Source organism: Equus caballus, chromosome 28, assembly GCF_041296265.1.
Source record: "Equus caballus isolate H_3958 breed thoroughbred chromosome 28, TB-T2T, whole genome shotgun sequence".
NCBI classification, from domain to species: Eukaryota; Metazoa; Chordata; class Mammalia; order Perissodactyla; family Equidae; genus Equus; species Equus caballus.
In genome coordinates, this window is record NC_091711.1 from 49,477,906 (window position 1) to 49,495,953 (window position 18,048).

Genomic DNA, 18,048 nt, shown 5'->3' on the forward strand with positions numbered 1-18,048 from the left:
CATAGAAATTGACAAACTGATTCTAACATTCATATGGAATTGCAAGTGACCTAGAAAAGTCAAAATGCTTTTTTAAAAAATAGACGACTAACATTATCTGACTTCAAGAACTACAGTAATTAAGACAGTGCATAAAGATAGATAAATGGATCAATGGTACAGAATAGAGAGTCCAGGAATGGACCCAGACAAATACTGTCAACTAACTTTTGACAAAAGCCCAGAGAAAATTCAGTCGAGAAAAGATAATCTTTCAAACAAATGATGCCAGAACAATTGAATATCCATATTCAAAAGAATTAAATTTGTATCTATAACTCATACCATGTACAAAAATTAACTAAAATAAATCAGAGATTTAAATGTAAAATCTAAAACTGTAAGTTTCTGGAAGAACACCCACCTGAAAAATTTATGATTTGGGGCTGGCCCCGTGGCCGAGTGGTTGGGTTCGTGCGCTCCGCTGCGGGCGGCCCAGTGTTTCGTTGGTTCGAGTCCTGGGTGTGGACATGGCACTGCTGGTCGGGCCACGCTGGGGTGGCGTCCCACATGCCACAACTGGAAGGACCCACAACGAAGAATATACAACTGTGTACCGGGGGACTTTGGGGAGAAAAAGGAAAAAATAAAAAAAATCTTTAAAAATTTATGATTTGGGGCTAGAGAAAAATTTCTTAAAGACGAAACCAAAAGATGTAGTTCACAGAAGAACAGATTGATGAACTGGACTTCATCAAAATGAAAAACTTCTGCTCTTCAAATGACACTGTTAGGAGAATAAAAAGCTAAGCTGTAGACTGGGAGAAAATATTTGCAATTGCATGTCTGATAAAAGTCTTGAATCTAGAATATGTAAACAACTCTTGAAAATCAACAAGACCAATATCTCAATAAAAAATTGTGGGTACTTCACCACAGAAGTATTTATTTGCACATGTGCAAATAAGTGCATGAAAAGATCCTTAATATCATTAGTCATTAGGGGAATGTAAACTAAAACCATCTGAGATATGGCTTCACATCCCTTAGGATGATGGTAATAACAAAGGCACCACACCAAGACATGGCGAGAATATGGAGCAAGTAGGACTCACCCACTGCTGGTGCAGATGTAAAATGGTACAATTGTGTTGGAAAAGAGTTTCACCATTTCACAAAAAATTAAATGTAAGCTATGATATGATCCAGCCATTCTGCTCCTAGATACTTACCCACAAGAAATGAAAACATGTTCTTGTACAAAAACTTATGGAGGAATGCCCATAGCAGCTTGATTTGTAATAGCTCAAACTGTAAATAACCCAAATGTCCATCAGAGGGTGAGGTTATGAAATAGCTCTTATATCTGTGCAAGAGAACACCACTTAGCAATAAAAGGGAGTGAACTATTTACTGACACATACAGTAACATCGAGGAATCTCAAAACAATTTTACTGAGTGAAACAAGCCAGAAAAATAGGAGGATATACTGCATGATTTCATTTTTATAGATATCTAGGATATTCGAGCCTAGTATATAGTGAGAAAAACCATAAGTTTCCTGGGGATGGAGTGGGCAGGGAGGTGTGGGATGAAAGGATTGCAAAGGGCCAGTGGAGGCATTTTGGGTACGAACATGTTCATTATCTTTATCGTGGTGATGTTTTCACGGCCATGCACAGGTGAAAATCTGTAAAATTGTCCACTTTAAATCTGTACTGTTTACTGTATGCAAATTAAGTCTTTGTGATGGTTAATCTTATGTGTCAACTTGGCTGGGCCATGATGCCACATTGTTTGGTCAAACATCAGTCTAGACGTTGCTGTGAAGGTATTTTTTAGATATAATTAATATTTAAATCAGTAGACTTTGAGTAAAACAGATTACCTTCCATACTGTGGGTGGGCCTCATCCAGTCAGTCGAAGGCCTTAGGAGAAAACAGACTGAGGTCCCCCAAGGAGAGAGAATTCTGCCTCTAGACTGCCTTTGGACTCAAGACCTCACCAACTCTTCCTGGGTCTCCAGCCTGCCGGTCCCACAAATTCCGGACTCGCCTGCCCCCACAACGGCACGAGCCAATTCATTAAAATAAATCTCTCTCACTCTGTGTCTCCTATTGGTTCTGTTTATCTGGAGAACACTGACTAATACACCTCTACAAAGCTGTTAAAAATAATGAAAAAGGGCCAGCCCCAGTGGCCTAGTAGTTAAGTTCAGCACGCTCTGCTTTGGCAGCCCAAGTTCGATTCCCGGGCATAGATCCACACCACTCGTTGGCAGCCATGCTGTGGCTGCAGCTCACGTACAAAATAGAGGAAGATTGGCAACAGATGTGAGCTCAGGGTGAATCTTCCTCAGCAAAACAAATAAAGTAAAAAATAACAAATGATACAAAGATAAGAACCCTCATCCACATTCCCATTGACAACATTTAAATCTACAAAAGGAAAAATTATCATGATACATTCAACAAAGACAGTTGAAAAAAATGATTTCAGACGTATGTGGAAGGTTCATGCCTGTTTTTGTCTTATTTATACCTTTCTTTATTTTTTACATCTCAAAAAATTAAAAGGTGGGGCTGGCCCCATGGCAGAGTGGTTAAGTTAAGCGTGCTCTGCTTCACTGGCCTGGGTTTGCCAGTCTAGATCCCAGGCGTGGATCTACACCACTCATCAGTCATGCTGTGGCAGCGACCCACATACAAAATACGGGAAGATGGGCACAGATGTTAGCTCATGGGTAATCTTCTCCAAGCAAAAAAAGAGGAGGATTGGCAACAGATGACAGCTCTGGGTGAATCTTCCTCAGGTGAAAAAAAAAAAATTAAAAGGAACTAACTCTGAAAATTAAGAGTTCCTACCAATTAATAATAAAAAGACAAACACACCAGGAAAACCTTGGCAAAGGATATAAACAATTGATTTACAGAAGATGCTAAAATGACACATACATGGGAATTATTCAGCCTCATGAGATCTAATAAACGGAAATGAAGACAGCAAGAACAACTGTTGCTGGCCTGAGCACTGTCCAGGATGCTGGCGTCAACAGTAAGGTCCAGGCTGATGTGGTTAGGCTGGAAGGGCACTCTCAGCTTCCGTTGGGAGGGATGTAAATTAAAGTAATGAATTTTGGAATTCACTTGGCGCCACATAGCAAGGCTTTCCAATTGCGTCTTTATTTTGACCTAATGGTTCTAGTTTTACAATTTTTTTCTACAAATGACTACAACTATAGGAAAAGATTTAAGTGCAAGCATGTTCATTGCTGAAACGTTTAAAGAGTAAAACAGTAGGAACAGTCTAAATGTAGAAAAAATAAAAAAGTGATTGATTAAATAAATGGTGGTATTTATGCATCATGGGATTTCAGACTGCTGTGAAAACAGTGTTCTGGAAGAATATACGATGCCGTGAAATAACGTTCACTACTAAGGAGCCTGTTTACTAAAGACCTATGGAGGGAACCTGCAAAGAGGGCAACGAAAGGTACGAAGGACACGCTAAGTGCTGTTGACGGAGTGGCAGACTGAAGGGCCTTCTCTTTCCTTCTGCTCGTCTCACTTGACTCAGGAACGAGAGCAGGCAGCCCAGCGTGTGCGGGAGCAGACTGCTCAGGGCCAGACTTCCTGCATCCACCCTGGGCCACCTTCAAATCCTGGGGCGGTCCCTTAACTCCTTCACGCCCCGGCTTTCATACCTGTAAATGCAGGCACTGAGGGTTGTTATGAGGTTGAGGTGAGCGATCTCTATGGGCACAGGACTGGGAACAGCGCCCGGCATGCAGTATGGAACATAGAAACACTACTTAAAATTATTAAGACTGCATGGATAAAATGGATGATTATTCTCCAGAACAGCCCCTTGACTCCATCTCCCAACCCCACGGCAGTGCCGTCTCAGGTGCTCAGCCAGGCCGCTCGCCGTCCTCACGGAGCCTGCAGTCTCCCTGGCTGCATCTTCTCACCCTGTTCTTTGTCACCTGCCTTTTATGCTTCCTTCTGTGCTGCAGCTCTTCTGTCAGCCTGAAAGCTCCCTGAGGCGGTGGCCGACAGCCATGGTTTTGACGTCTGTCCCCAGCACCTGGCCAGTGCCTGTCTCAATACACATCACGGACATCTCCCCAGTTCTTCTAGCCAGAGGCCTGGAGTCATTCCGGACATCTCTGCCATGGCCCACAGTTTCTCAGTTCCCGAGGCCGGTCAACGCCACCTCCTATGGAGCTCCTGAATCCCCCGGTGTCCCTCCGTCCTCCGCCTCCAAGAGGAGCAGCCAGGCTGTGGTCTCTCACCTGGACTTCTACACCTGCCGCCCACTGCTGCCCCACCCCCACCCTCCACCCTCATCCTTCCCCAAGTCAGTGATGTCTGCAAAATGCCTACGGGAGACGCGTGTGGCACGTAGGAGGCCTTCGAAGGAAAGCCTGCGATTGGTCCAGAAGGAAGAATAGACCAGGCCCGCGGCAGTCCGCCCCTTTAGCTGCCTCCACACACAGATCCATACAGATCCGTTACAACACAGTTTCTGCTTGTCATAAAATACACTTTCCTCCCATCGTACCCACGGTCACACCCCAACATCTCGCCCAAACATCCAGCTCCAGCTTCAGGATCTCCGGCTGCTCTCGGGCAGCCTGCAGCCCACGACGACAGGACAAGCATAACACACTCAACAAGGAGGAGTGGAAAGAGAACAGGAAAAGGACAACTGATATTTCTGTTTTCAAAAACAGAGCAGGGAAGACGACGTGCACATATCCTGGAGACGAGGAGTGAGGCATGGAGACTGCCTGCCCAGACTGGGAGTGGGGGCCTTGGTGACCCACCCTCATGAGCCAGCCCTCCTCTTCAGGCGACTCCCCATTTCTGGTGCACTCTGTGGCCACCTGAGCGGTCCCCGATGTAGGACACCCCTTCTGTGGGCCAGATCTCAGCAGCCCAGTGACTGTCAGCTTGGTGCGTAGTGAGACCCAAGGATTTCCTCAAGGGTTGCGTAGTTACCACCCCTTGTTTTCTAGGCTTGGAGCGAAGGTAGTGATGTGATTCTCTAATGAACTTATTTTGGTTCAAAATTTAACATCCTATCAGTTCTGGCTAGTAATCAAAACCAGCCAATCAACAACAACAAATTGTCACTTGGTGGTAGGTGTTGGGATCCAGAACTGAGCTTTCTGTTTCCTAGCAACAGAATTCCGCACTCTGCTCATCTCCCATCTTCAATATCCATCGTGGTCTCTCCCAGGGCCCTGGGAGCCAGCAGCATCTGCCCTTGCCTGTGGACTGCATCCCGCCTGTGTCTTTGTAATGAGGTCAGTGTTGTGGCTCCTTGATAGGAGGCCCCAATCTTAGCTTTTATCCCACCTCCTTAGCCTTTTCCATCTTCACTGGGTTTCAGACTCCTCACCACCCTGGATTCCAAGTCATAAGTGCCCAGGGTTCTATTTTCTTCCCTCTTCCTTATAGGAGTTTTCGGTACACAATAGGAACTAGTCAACACACCAACATCCTGAAGTTTTCCCGCCTGACGGGGATTCTTTGCTCGATCAGTCTTTAGTCATGCTCCCGAACCTTCTTCTAGGCCCGTCTGCGCACTTCCTTGTAAGATCCAGTTTTAACAAGAACTGTGGTAAGTCACCTTATCCAGATTCCTGCTCCCCACGTCTGATTGCCCTCATATCTGATCAGGTTCCGCACTCTCACCCTCCCCAAGCTGACGTCTGACCACCTGGGCCTGCACAAAGATCCTGTGCAGTCATTTTAGTCAGAACCTCCTCCCTACCCTTGGTGTTGATGTTTCCTCTTAGTAATTTTCCATCCACTGACCCCCACCTGCTCCTTGGCTGTAAGTGTCTACTTGCTCGCGCTGTATTCAGAGTTGAGCCAAATCTCTCCTCCACTGTGAAATCCCATCGCAGCGGTCCCTGTACCATCACAATGGTCCTGAGGACAGTCTGCCTCACCACCTTTAATAAGTGCCCTTGAATTTTTCATTAACATGTCAAACACCTGACGTTGCAGCCACGGAAGTCTCAGGGTCTGAGTTCCAGGATAAAGCAGGCCCTTTAACTCACCCGTGCTTGAAGCACTCTCCCCAGCCATCCCCGTCCCCATCGTCCTCCATCCTTTGGCATGACAGCTCCAATTTATCCTCCCAAATTCAACATAGACTACATCTCTCCTCGAAAAGTGTTTGTCAGACAAAGAAAATTACAGAAAACCAAATTATTGGGTGGGCAACCAACATTTTAAGAAATGAATTAGGATAGAAGAGAAATATCAGAGAGTATTGAGAAGGTAAGTATTGCTTTGTGACCCTTTCATTTCAATTGTGTGTGTGTTTGTCCTAACAACGGTACCAAGAATGTCTGAAAGTCATTCTCCTGGAAGCTTCCTGGCTCATTCTCACTGCTCCCCACAACCTGCTTTGGGATGGGTGTTCCCCCGGCTCCTTAGCCCTCCCACCGCGGCCACACCGGACTGTACCTGCTGGGGTCCTCATCTGTTCCCCAAACTGACCGCCAGTTTCCAGGGGGCAGAAATGTATGTCTCGTCTGCTTCTCTTCCTCCAGCACCTGCACCTACGTGCTCAGGAAACAGACGTTGAATGAAGGAATGTCCAGAACACAACAGAAGTTCAGAATGGACAGGATGAGATGGAATGTGTAACACTTTAAAAGTTACCACCTTTTTAACAGGATTAAAGGCTTAAGTCTAAGGAATGACAACGTAGAGATTTGGGCATCGCTGGGTGGCTCCGCAGACTCTGATGGAGGGGACCCCTCCCTGGGCGGGGACAGATGCCAGCCCCGCACAGAGACCAGGGGTTCTGCCGCTCGCCCCCCAGGGTCTCAGGGCAGGTTCTGAGCACTTCCCTGCTGGCAAAGGGAGATGGAAACTGCAGTTTGGGAAGATAGCAGAAAGGGAAGGCAGAGTGTTTTAATTAAACAGGAATAGAAAATGTGCGAAAAATATCTCCTCGACACAATCTCATGAGAGCAGGAGTGCTGCCCAAGCCCCTGGCAAAGGCGCCCCACGGAGCCAACCGCTGGACCAGCTCAGATGGCTGGCCTAGAGACTTCTCTGCCTTGGTTTCCCCTGCAGGAGCTTGTATGTGTGTGTACACGTGTGGTGTGTGTGGTGTATGATGTGCATGTATGTGGTGTATGTGTGAATGAGAGAATTTGGGTGTGTGGTGTGTATGTGTGTGCACACAAATGTGTGTGGTGTGTGTATATATGTGTGTGGTGTGTGTTGTGTATGGTGTGCATGTACACACCTGTGTGTGGTATATATGTATGGTGTGTGCGGTATGCACATGTATATGGTGTGTGCATGCACACAAATGTGTGTGGTGTGTGTATGCTGTGCGTGGCATGTGTGTGTATGTGTGCTGTGTACATGTGCATGGTGTGTATGAATGGCATGCGTGGTGTGTATGTGTGCTGTGTGTGGTGTGTATGTGTGTGCACGTGCATGCAGGCCCGGTGGAGAGCTGTCCCTTCATGCCCTCAGCAGGTCCTGAGCAGCCCTCCCGGCAGGCTCCAGGGTCCCCTGAGCAGCCTTGCCCGTCAGGGCACAAGGTGCAGGAACTACATGGTGACCATCTTTACTTTTCTTTGCTGTTCAGTCCAGTTCTCAGGACCTCGAGTGGCTCCGTGGGAAGGGTCCCCAGCACCCACGAGACCCCAGGGGTCTCTGGACTCCTCCTCCTCATGCAGAGGAAGACACTCTGACTCGGGAAAGATGAGCTCCTGTTAGTGTCCACTCACCTGCAGGAAGCCGGCACCTGGGGTGGGTCCTGCGGCCCGGTCCTGCAGTGCTCAGAGCCTTCCTGTAGCAGGACCATCTGGTGAGCACCTGGACTTGGGAGCTTGTCTCCTGAGGGGACACGAGAGGGAGCAGTGGGGATGGGGACACTGACCCCAAGGACACACCTTCTCCGTCCTCAGCTTGTTTGTAGGAGCGAACCAGTTTTGCAGATGATAATTAACCATGCAAATGAAATGGATTATAATTATTGTTATCCTGCTCAGAAAATCCACCTTCACGGGACCAGTCCCTGGATGGGGAGTTTGGAGACTCAGTACAGGGGCCTTGTCGGCGGGTGATGGGCCAGGAGACAGCTCACCAAGACCAGGACAGCAGGCAGAGGCTGAGGCACCAGAGGGGACAAGGAGAGTGCTCCTGGGCACGTGTCCCTCTCTGGTGGAGCACCGCTGACTGCTCCCATCCTACGCTGTGCTCTCTGTGGGTTCAGTGACACGCGTACACCCCAGAACAGACAGGGCGCACCTAGGGAAAAGGCCCAAAGCACCCTGCAATTAGAATAAACTGGTGCCCCGACCCAAGGCGAGCTCTGGAACCACAGCGTTGCCGGCTGTGGCTGGGAAAGGTGAGCCAGCGGACCACGCAGCTCAAGTCCACAAACTTCACAGAGGCCAGGCTCAGGCTCCCGGTCAGGTGCCCAGGCTGCGGGCGCGCCGGGCCGTCTCTGTCGCCATCCAGAGGCGCGGCTCAGGCGCAGAAGCCCTCTGCCTGCCTCCCTTGCCAGTCCCGGGGCCCGCGCGGGATCCCTGCGGCGCCGGGCACGCGCGTCGGGCGCGCCCCTCGCCTCGGTGGCCAGCGCGCGAGCCCGGGCGCGCAGCGACACCCAGAGCCGCGGGGCCGACGTCCCCGGGCTCGGCGGGCGCGGGCGCGGGCGCGGCGCGGGGCGGGCCGGCGCGGGGCGCAGTGGGCCGGAGCCCGGGCGCGGCGGCGGCGGCGGCGGCGGCGGCGGAGGATGGCGCGCGCGGGGCCCGCACGTGGAGGCCGACGCGGGGGCGCGGGCAGGGCCGGCTGCTGAGACGCGCTGCTGCCCCCCGCGCGGGCGCCGCGGCTTCAATGGCGCCATCGCCCAGGACCAGCAGCCGGCAAGATGCGACCGCCCTGCCCAGCATGTCCTCAACTTTTTGGGCGTTCATGATCCTGGCCAGCCTGCTCATCGCCTACTGCAGTGAGTACCGCGCGGCCCGGGCCCCGCACAGCCCTTCGGCCCTTCAGCCCCTGCCCCGGCCCCGGCGGGGCGCCCCGGGGCCGCCCGGAGTCTGTACGGAGTTGCGAGCTCGGGGCGCGCCGTCCCCCGGGTCCCGGCCGGTCCTCCGCTGGGCCAGGAGGGCGAGAGTCCGCCCAGGCTACCGGCACTCGGGCACTTTGGAGGCGGGCGCCGCTGCCCGAGCCTCCGTCTCTGGACTCCGGGGCAGGGCCCGGGCGCCAGGCCCCGGGTGGCGCGGCGCGTCCCTGCAAGGCGATGCCCCGGGCTGCCTGGCGTGCTGCCGCCGCTCCTGGCCCAGGCCGGCGAGCCGAGCCGAGCCGAGCGCTCCGGAGGCGGCAGCAGGTCCGGGCGGCCGAGCAGCACTGATGGGGATGTCGGCGGAGCGCCCTGCCCAGCGCTTTCTGCCGGCGACGCTCCCGCCAGGGATGAAGGGGGACGCGGCGGCCGAGCCTGGAACGGGGCGTCTCGGGCAGGAGCGGGGCTCAGGCTCGGACGCATGGCTGGGGCTTCTGCTTTCCTGGGAAGCAGACTCGCTGGCGCTTTCTTGAAAAAGAGGAGAAGTGAGGGCTGGGGTGGCTGAAGGTGTCCGAGAACCTGAGCCGGAGACCCAGCGGGTCTTTCGCGGGGCGACGGGGCTGGGGGCTGGGGTGGCGCGGGCTTGTGGGCGTCCGGGGCACAGCTGGGGGCTGGGGTGGGTGTGGGGTGTCAGGGGAACGGGAACAGGCTCGGGGTCCGCTGGGGTGAGTCGGGCGTGGGCTGTGCCCTGGGCACAGGCTCCGGGCTGGGCGAATGAGGGGTGGTCGGAGTCCCGGGCACAGCCTGGGGACTGCAGTGGGGGTGGGTGATCAGTGCTCTGGGCGCACGTTCGCAGCTGGTTGGGGTGGGTGGGGAGAGGTCAGCGTCCAGGGCACAGGCTTGGCCCGGGATGGCGCGGGGTGGTCGGTTCCTCCGCCGGCCGCCTGGCTCAGGCTCCTGTCCCTTCCCATCCCAAAGGGAGGAAAGGACGGGTCAGGTGCTGGGGAACACCTGTCATGGAGAATTGCCATGGGCGCTGGAGGTGATGGAAAAATATGGATTCTTTACCAAAAAAAGAGGCCAGCGCGGAGCCTTGCTACCCCGCCACCACCTCACAGCGCGGGGCCTCCTCGCGCCCAGTCTGAGCCTCCGCCGTCCCCAAAATGAGGCTGCTGCGGGCCACGGAGCCCCGGGACAGCCCAGCCCGCCAGATCGCGAGGGAAACCCGGTGCCTGGAGCAGGAAATGTCCTACTTGCTTCAGCCAGGTTGTGCCTTTTCCTACAATTGCTGGCGACAGCTGGGGCACCGCGCCGGGAGGTGTCGCGGGGCGGGAGGATTCCCAGGGGCATCGTACCCTGGGCCGCCCAGACAGGCACCGCCACCCGGGGTGCAGACAGCGCGCCTCTCACACGGCGACCGCCGGCCTGGCTGCGGGGAGCGGGGTCTGGGGCGTTGAGCGACGTTTGTGCCCACTCCCCAGTTGCCCGCGGCCATCATCTCGGGCCCGCGGGTGGCATTCACGAATCCCGGAGTGGAGCCCCAGCGCCGCTTCCTTGGTGATGTGGAAAGGGTTAATGGCAGATAAACTCCCGCCACACCGAAACCAGCCATTTGAATGCACTTCCTACTGGCATCAAGGGAGGGGGCTCCTTGAGTGGTGTTTGGGAAGGGGACCATAGCGTCTTGAGCCCCCTGGGTGTAGTTCCTGGCTGACTCTGGCGACAGCGTGCTTGGGGCCAAGGCAGGCGAGAACCCCAACAGCAGGCTGGCTGGGAGGCAGCCCTCCAGGTGGGGAAAAGAGCAATTACTAATTGTTGTTAAGTACAGGACAACCAGCCTGTGGCTTCCACACTTCCCACCCCAGTGCTGGTCAGGGCCTCACGTTCCCACCTTCTCAGTGTGTAGCTTCTGCCCACTCCACCCTCTGCCCACTCGAGCCCCAAGGCCCCGTGGCTTGTGCTCCCTGATACTCACACCTCCGCGGGTCTGCCGCCTGCTCCAAGCTCCTGGAGTGTAGCGTCTGGGGCCTGCCAGGGGCTCAGACCAGCAATGACCCTGAGGCCCCTCTTACAATCAGACCCCTTAGGAAGCCACCTCAAATTCTGGAATCAGCTCTTCCAGCAGGACTAGGATGTTTGGTGAAAACGTTTTATCCAGAAGAGTAGAAATCACTAATAATAGGAGCTTGGGTTAACCACATTTTAGGCTTGTTTCTATCTCCATGTAGTGGAATAATTGACAATAAGATAACGTTTTTCGACACACCATTACCCCAGAAATGCACTTGGAGAAATTAAAACATTTCACTAAAATGCAGAATAGTCATAATAATAATTTATAGCTTGGAACTGCAGCCCTCCAGAAAAAAAATGCTTTTTTTTTCAGAATTGATAAAGCAAATGAAATGCAAATGAAATAGTTGCTATGATATCTGTTCTCTTTTCCAAATATATCTGGGATGGAGAAGAATACTTAGCATGCTTGTTTGTAAATTGTTTTTGTTATCAGTGAGGATTTTTATTACCCAAAATGTTTTTGTGTTATGGAGCAGATATATTTGTATTGTATTAATTAGGGAAACTGATAAGTATAATGCAGGATTCAATTATCCTGCCTATTAAACCTGTGCGTTTCTCTGCAGCACGGAAGGTACTTGCTTCCTGGCGCTGCTCAGAGAGCTGGATTATTTCTTGGCCTGGTTTTCAGTTTGGGGGTGGTCAGTCCTCTGTTCTTGGCCCCGGGAAGGACCTTCCTGCTTTGCAGTGGGCCGAGATCATATTTAAGGAGATGGGCTCCACCCTCTGGCTGGAGAAAGACCTGCAGTCCACCATGTAGGTTAGTTGCTATAGTGACACTGCCTTGTCGTTTTCTCCTGTTCGGGAAGAATTGCCCGGAAAAGCAGAAAGAGGAAGGGGGCCCTCGATAGCTTTCTGTAACATGCCTGCTCCGTCCTCTGTGTGCATCCTCTTGACAGCAGGCTGGGTTCTCGGTAAAGATTGGACCTGGAGGATGAGAAAGTTGAAACTCCTTCGTTCTGGCCTGGGGAAACCTCCGCCACTCTGGCTTAGAAAGAACTGATTCAGATCGTCTCTTTTGTAGCTCTGGAGCAGAGAGGTCAGCCTGGACTCGGGAGGAGTGGGACCGCTCTGGGCAACCAGATGGGTGTGTGCACCATGCTCCTTGCCGAAGATGTGGTCCTTCCACACTGGCTTACGGCATGTTAACTGTAATGACAATGAGGAAGACGGAGGAAATGATGCGCCTGTGAATGCCTTACGACACCGAGCCTTGACGTGACACTCGTGTGCAATATTCAACTCAAAGGCAGAGGACACTGCTTTAGCGTAGATTCTGGGTTCCCTGTGCAGAAGGGCTTGGTGGACAGACATTCCTGGCATGTACACGGTGGGAGGAAACTGTATTTTAAAGGACCAGGGAGCCGTGTGGGGAAAGGCAATGGGTCTGTGTTTTTGACGTGGGTTTTTTTCCAAATAAATCCCATCAAAATTGAATTGTATGTTTAAGTTAAGTCTCACATCCTCAGCTGCAACTAGGAGAAGATGTTACAAACAACTTCAGAATTGTTTTTAATCCATTAGAATACTAACCGAGCGTAGGCTCTCTGATGTTGAATTTCCTTATAAATACAATTTATTGCATATTTAGGAGAGATTAGAATATGCCACTTTCCTGCTGTTCAAATTTTATTTCTGGGGTTCTTGAAGAAGTGAAATTGAAAGTACTGGAGGATTAATGAAGTGATGCCATTCAGGAGTTTATTTCTCATCTTGGCTTCTTTTTTTTTTTTTTTTTTTTCCTCCTACTGTGTTTTTGTTTGGTGAATTTCTGGCACGAGAAGATGGGCTGTTTGCTACATAAAGATAAGTTGACCTCTCGTTGTGGAATTTCATCAGCCGAGGGTCAGCAAAGGAGAGGCGGTTTTCCCGGGAAGCATCATTCTCTGGGACGAAGAGCCCTGGGGGGAGGACCTTGTGGGGTTGTCCAGAACAGTGTCCTTCTTGACGACAGCGCTGAGTGCTGGCCAGCTGCCGGGCTGACTTGCGCTCCACTGTCCCCTCCTCTGAGTCCCGTCTGTTGTCCTTACCCCGAGATACTGCGATCATGCTGCAGGGAGAGTCCACACTCCTCCTGGATTCTCCCTGGCATGTCATTTCCTCGATGCCCGAGGACAGGACATCCACAGGAGGGGGCTGGCTGCGACCGCTCAGCGTGACGGTCTCCTGGCTGAATTCTGCCCTGGTATTCCCCGCTCGGGACCTGCCACTCGGCATCCCAGGAATGAAATATGTAGATCAACTTTTGTGGTGTGAAGTATGTTCAGGTGACTTTTATGGGCGTAATTATGGGAAAATGTTATGATAATGTGGCACTAGAAAAGGGAAGAAAAGCAAAACATTAAAATCCCCATTTCTTTATATAGCTTCGCATCTGCGCTGGTTTAGAAGGGCTCATTTTTGCATTAAAATGTGGTGCTCTGGAGTTAATGACCTCTACAGAATGCCACCTGTCACCGAGAGCACCCTGGGTGATGGCCGAGTGACAGGGAGGACCCTGATAAGGAGGACCTGGATCCGGCTTTCCCGTGTGCGAGTGGCTAGGATGCTGGAGTGAGAACTGTGGGGGAGAGGCCTGGGATCTGCTGGGTTTTATTTGTTTGGGGAATTGTCCCCGGCTGCCCTCTCAGGAGGCTGGGCTGGCACTTCAGGCTGATAGAGCCTGGCGATGTCCTTTCTAAAAGCTCCCTTGCATGCCGTTCACGGACCCTCCGAGCTGGAGTCTCGGGGTGCCAGGGCTGCCCCCCTGTTCCTGTGGCTGCTGTGAGGGCCCCTCCTTCCATCCTGGAGGGCTCTCTGGAGCCGCCTGAACGGCCGCTGGCTCCCCTCTCTCATCCCCTCTCCCCTGTGCACGTTTTCCAGATCTGGGCCCAGAGCGTGTGCTCGCTAAAACTCCCGGCAGGCAGCACAAGCTGTCTAGATGGCTAGGTTTTCCAGCAACGGCCGAGCAGCTGGCAGCAGATCTGGGCAACTATTCTCATCTCTCCTTCACCCAGGCGAATGTGGCGGAGGCTCCCTGAGGCTTTGTAACGCTTACTTATTTATTAAAATGGCTGGCAGGCGTTGAGGGTGGAATCAGTTTTGTCTCCAACTAGGTGAGCGGGACTCCCCTGCAATCCCTGGGCCTGGTGGCTCTCGGGAGGCCCAGTTGCAGGTTTGCGTGGCAGCAGCGTCCTCCAGAAGGGCAGATCTGGGCCTGGTGGGACAGTGGCCCCTACGCAGTCTCCCTGGGAGAGGCTTCACTTATCTCGCAGAGGTCTTGCGCCCCCCGTTCTTGACGCATCAGCTGCAGTGGGGTCAGCCTCCCCTGTGGAGGGACTGGCCTTGGTGGGGCCCCACCTGGGGAGCTGGCTTTCTTTCCACATGTGTTGAATGAGGGAGGAGCAGTGGAGAGCCAGCCCCAGGCATTTCTGGAAGGCAGGAGTCCTGGCCTCCAGCTTATTCATGTGCTTAGGAATTAGGGAGCGCTGAGGGCAGAGAAATGGGCAAGATGGTTGCCCTCCTGGGCTTGCATTCCAGTGGGGACCGGACGGTCAGCACAAAAGGAAGGCACTGGAGGAGGGAGATGAGCAGCCCGGCCAGGCACCCGGTTCTGTGGGTTCTTTGCCCTCTCTGGTCTCAGCCTGCCCCAACTTCAGAATGGCTGGTGCCTCCCAGGGGTGGTAGGCTGCAGTGAGGGTCTGGCCCTGAAGCCCCCTTCCATCCCTGGAGCCTTCTTTTTTTACTGCCTGGCCTTCCCTTGGCCTCTGCACTGCAGGGTGACCTCACGGCCCTGTCCCTGTGCCCAGCTTGCCTGTGAGTCCTTCTCCAAATACGTCTTGCCGTCTTCCAGTCTGTCTGCACCGTCGTCACCTGAGGCCCTCCCGAGCACATCACCATCGTCCTCGGTGGTCCCTCTGTCTGCAGGCTGGCCACCCTGAGCCTCCACCCGTGGCTCCCCTCAGAAAGAAAGCTCTGCACTGTCCACTCCTCACCATCTCTCACCATCTCCCCCCCTCACATCTCTCGGGGCCTCACAAAGCTGGATCTTTCTTGCCCGGTGGGACTGTCCATCGCTCTGGCCTGGCTTGGCGGAGTCCAGCCCCAAGGCCTCCACTGCAGGGCCTCCCTTCGTAGGAACGAGGTGTGTGTGCATTCCCACCTGCACACCCTGGTCTCTCTTAATGTGATATTCCACCACCTGCCAGGTCCCCTTCACAGTGACGCTCTATAGTGCCACTAAACGTAGGAGGGAAACCCCCCACTGCTGGAGAACGCCTCCTCCAGGAAGCCTCTCTTGAACACACCGCCTCGTCTCCCTCTCCAGTGCTCATCGGGATGCCTGCTGTCAGGGCCCACTTCTCACCTCTATTTTAGGCTCTGAGCTCTGGGGCATGGCTTATTGCCCCCAGGGGATGGACTGATTCTCTGAGCCAATACTCATTGATCTGGGTGCCCAGGACAGTGAGCTGTGACTGGTGGGGGCTGAAAGTCTGGAAGCCAGGCCCAAGGATGAGGGGCTCCTCCGTATGATGGGTGGAGAGTCTGAAGGTCTGGAAGCCAAGCCTAAGGAGTGGGGGCTGCTCCAAATGATGGGGGGAGAAGCTGAAGGTCTAAGGTTAGGACCCAAGGACTGGGGGCTCCTCCAAATGATGGGGGGAGAAGCTGAAGTTCTGGAAGCCAGGCCCAAGGAGTGGGGGCTCCTCCAAATGACGGGGGAAGAGGCTGAAGGTCTGGGGGCAGGGCCCAAGGATGGGGGCTGGGCTGAAGAAGGGGGATGTGGCCAAAGGTCTGGGGGCGTGGCTGGAGAAATGTCCTCTGAAAAATGAAGGAGTTGCGGGATCCCCAAGGATGGATCTGGTTCTAACACTGTCTGATTAGAAAGAAAGAACAAGGAATGTGTGGACTCCCAGGGAAATGCACACTGTTTTAGAAAGCATCCCTTCCACTGTGGAGTAGAAAACCCTCGACTCTCCCAGGAGGCTCCCTCCTTTGCTTGGCTCCTACTGTGAAACCCCCCCATCCTCCTTGCCCTTGAGTGCTTCCTCCCCAGATCCCTCTTTTCAGGGTTTCCCCCTCAGCACTGTGCACATTTGGGGTCGGGTCACTCTCTGGGGTGGGGCCGTCCTGGGCACTGTGGGGTGTTGGGCAGCATCCCTGATCCCCGCCCACTTGATGCCAGGAACCCCCACCCCCCACGAGTGCGACAACCAAGGATGTCTTCAGACCTTGCAGTGCAGCTCCTCGGGGCAGAATTGTCACCCCCGTTGGATCCTTGCTTTAGTCTGTGGGTCTCCAGTCAACCTAGTTGCGCTGGCATTTCCTGGTTTCCTGGGGCTCAGTGCCAAAGGGGTGGCAAGCCCATGACCTTTTCTGTAACTGAATGGCCAGCCCAGGGATGGAGGACATTCAGCCCAGATGCCACCCCAGCAGGCATAGTCTACCCCCTCTGCTCAGGCTCCTCCAGCCCCCCTGACTGAGCTGCTGGAACGGCTGCTCTGGAGAGGAAGTGGCTCTGCCTTCCACGCGCTTCTGTTTCTGGAGCTCGGGACCTGCGTGGGTTCTCAAGTTGCTTGCAGTCTCTTCTCTGCATCTTTGTCTCTGCGTATCTCACGGGTGACTGTGTAGCTGATGATAATAAAGCCATTTAGAGGCCACCTCCCGCCACCCTCGTTGGGAGCTGGGACTCTGGTGTTTCCAGCCGCGGCTTCCTCTCTGGGTTTGACGGTGGAGACAGACCTTCCCTCCCTGGTCCTGAGTGGGCATGAGAGTCACTGGGTGCACCTGCGTGGGCTGGGCTGCTATCTGTGTGGGTGCAGCCTGTGAAGGTGCACATTTGGGTGTGTCACACAGCGCTTTTGCAAACACACACACACGCACACTCCCCCTACCTGCGCGGGGCTCCCTGCTGCCCCAGACCCAGCCTGCACAGCGCTTTCCACTCTCAGACTCGGTGTGTCATAAACCAAACCCATCCTCACCTCCAAAGTCAGGGATCCTGGGAGCCTCCATACACGGTAAGGCGGGTGGAGGGTAAGACTTGACTAGTCCTAAAGGCTTTCCTCACCAGTCAGTTCTTACCCAGAGAGGTGGAGGCAGAGGCTCCTCCCCTCCCCCTGCGTGGGCTACTTCCATGGCTGCTGTGCCTGCAAGCTGTGTCTGTGTTGCTGTGCACATGTGTGTGTACATACCACAGACAAGCATCCTACACCTCTCTTTTTTGAGTCTCCATTTCTCCACCTGGAATTGATGGTGCTAATTGTCCTGCCAGGCCCGAGATTTCATGACCCTGAGGTTGGAGCTGAGTCTCATGGGTCTGCAGGGTTCTGGATCTGCTGTCCTAGGATCATGGTCGAGGCCACAGACGGCAGCGCAGGTTCCCGGGGCCTGAGCCCCTCCCCGTCCCTCTGACACCAGGTTATAGTGATGGCTGTTTGCTTTCTGCTCCAGCTCCGTGGCCTGAAGAACCAGTGGGATTTTGCTGCAGTTCACACTGTGAAGTTGGAACATGCTGGACAAACACCTCGAGTGTGCTTGCAAACCAGGGGCCAGTCACTCGGGTCACCTGGAGCCAGTGAGCTCAGCTGGGACTGATGCCCGTGTACTGCTGAGCGCACAGCTTGTGGCCTCTTTGGGACCTGAGACCCTCCTTATGGAGCAGGGACTGCAGGACGGGCAGGCTGCTGCACCTGCTCTGCCCTGGCGGGGTTGGAGACAAGCCCTGTGAAACGGTCCCTGACACTCAGCAGGTGCGTCATGACGGCTCCTCCCACAGCCATGTCACTAACTGAGAAGTGGCTCATCCAGGATCCAGCTCCTAGTAACTCCGGGGGCCGCGTTCCACCTCCCTGCGATCCCTTCCCTGGCTGACATCCCTGCCTGTCCCAGAAGCCAACCTGCCACAGCTGCCCCGGGGCTCCCACCATGCAGACAGGGCTGGGGGACGCCAGGAGGTGGGCCTGGG

General features: G+C 53.8%; 1 protein-coding gene and 1 long non-coding RNA gene across 2 annotated transcripts in view; both read left to right on the forward strand.

The window, feature by feature from the left end:
- The first annotated feature begins 5,165 nt into the window (after positions 1-5,165).
- LOC111771104 (uncharacterized) lies at positions 5,166-6,702 on the forward strand. Its single transcript, XR_002804761.2, has 3 exons — positions 5,166-5,292; positions 5,447-5,609; positions 6,553-6,702. It is a non-coding gene; the product is annotated as an uncharacterized lncRNA (long non-coding RNA).
- A 2,015-nt stretch (positions 6,703-8,717) lies between these two features.
- Positions 8,718-18,048, forward strand: part of TAFA5 (TAFA chemokine like family member 5) — a 249,377-nt gene continuing 240,046 nt past the window's right edge. Inside the window, exon 1 of the mRNA XM_023631542.2 lies at positions 8,718-8,975. Within this exon, the coding sequence (XP_023487310.1) occupies positions 8,864-8,975 (112 nt within the window). The 5' untranslated portion in view covers positions 8,718-8,863. The remainder of the gene's footprint in view (positions 8,976-18,048) is intronic.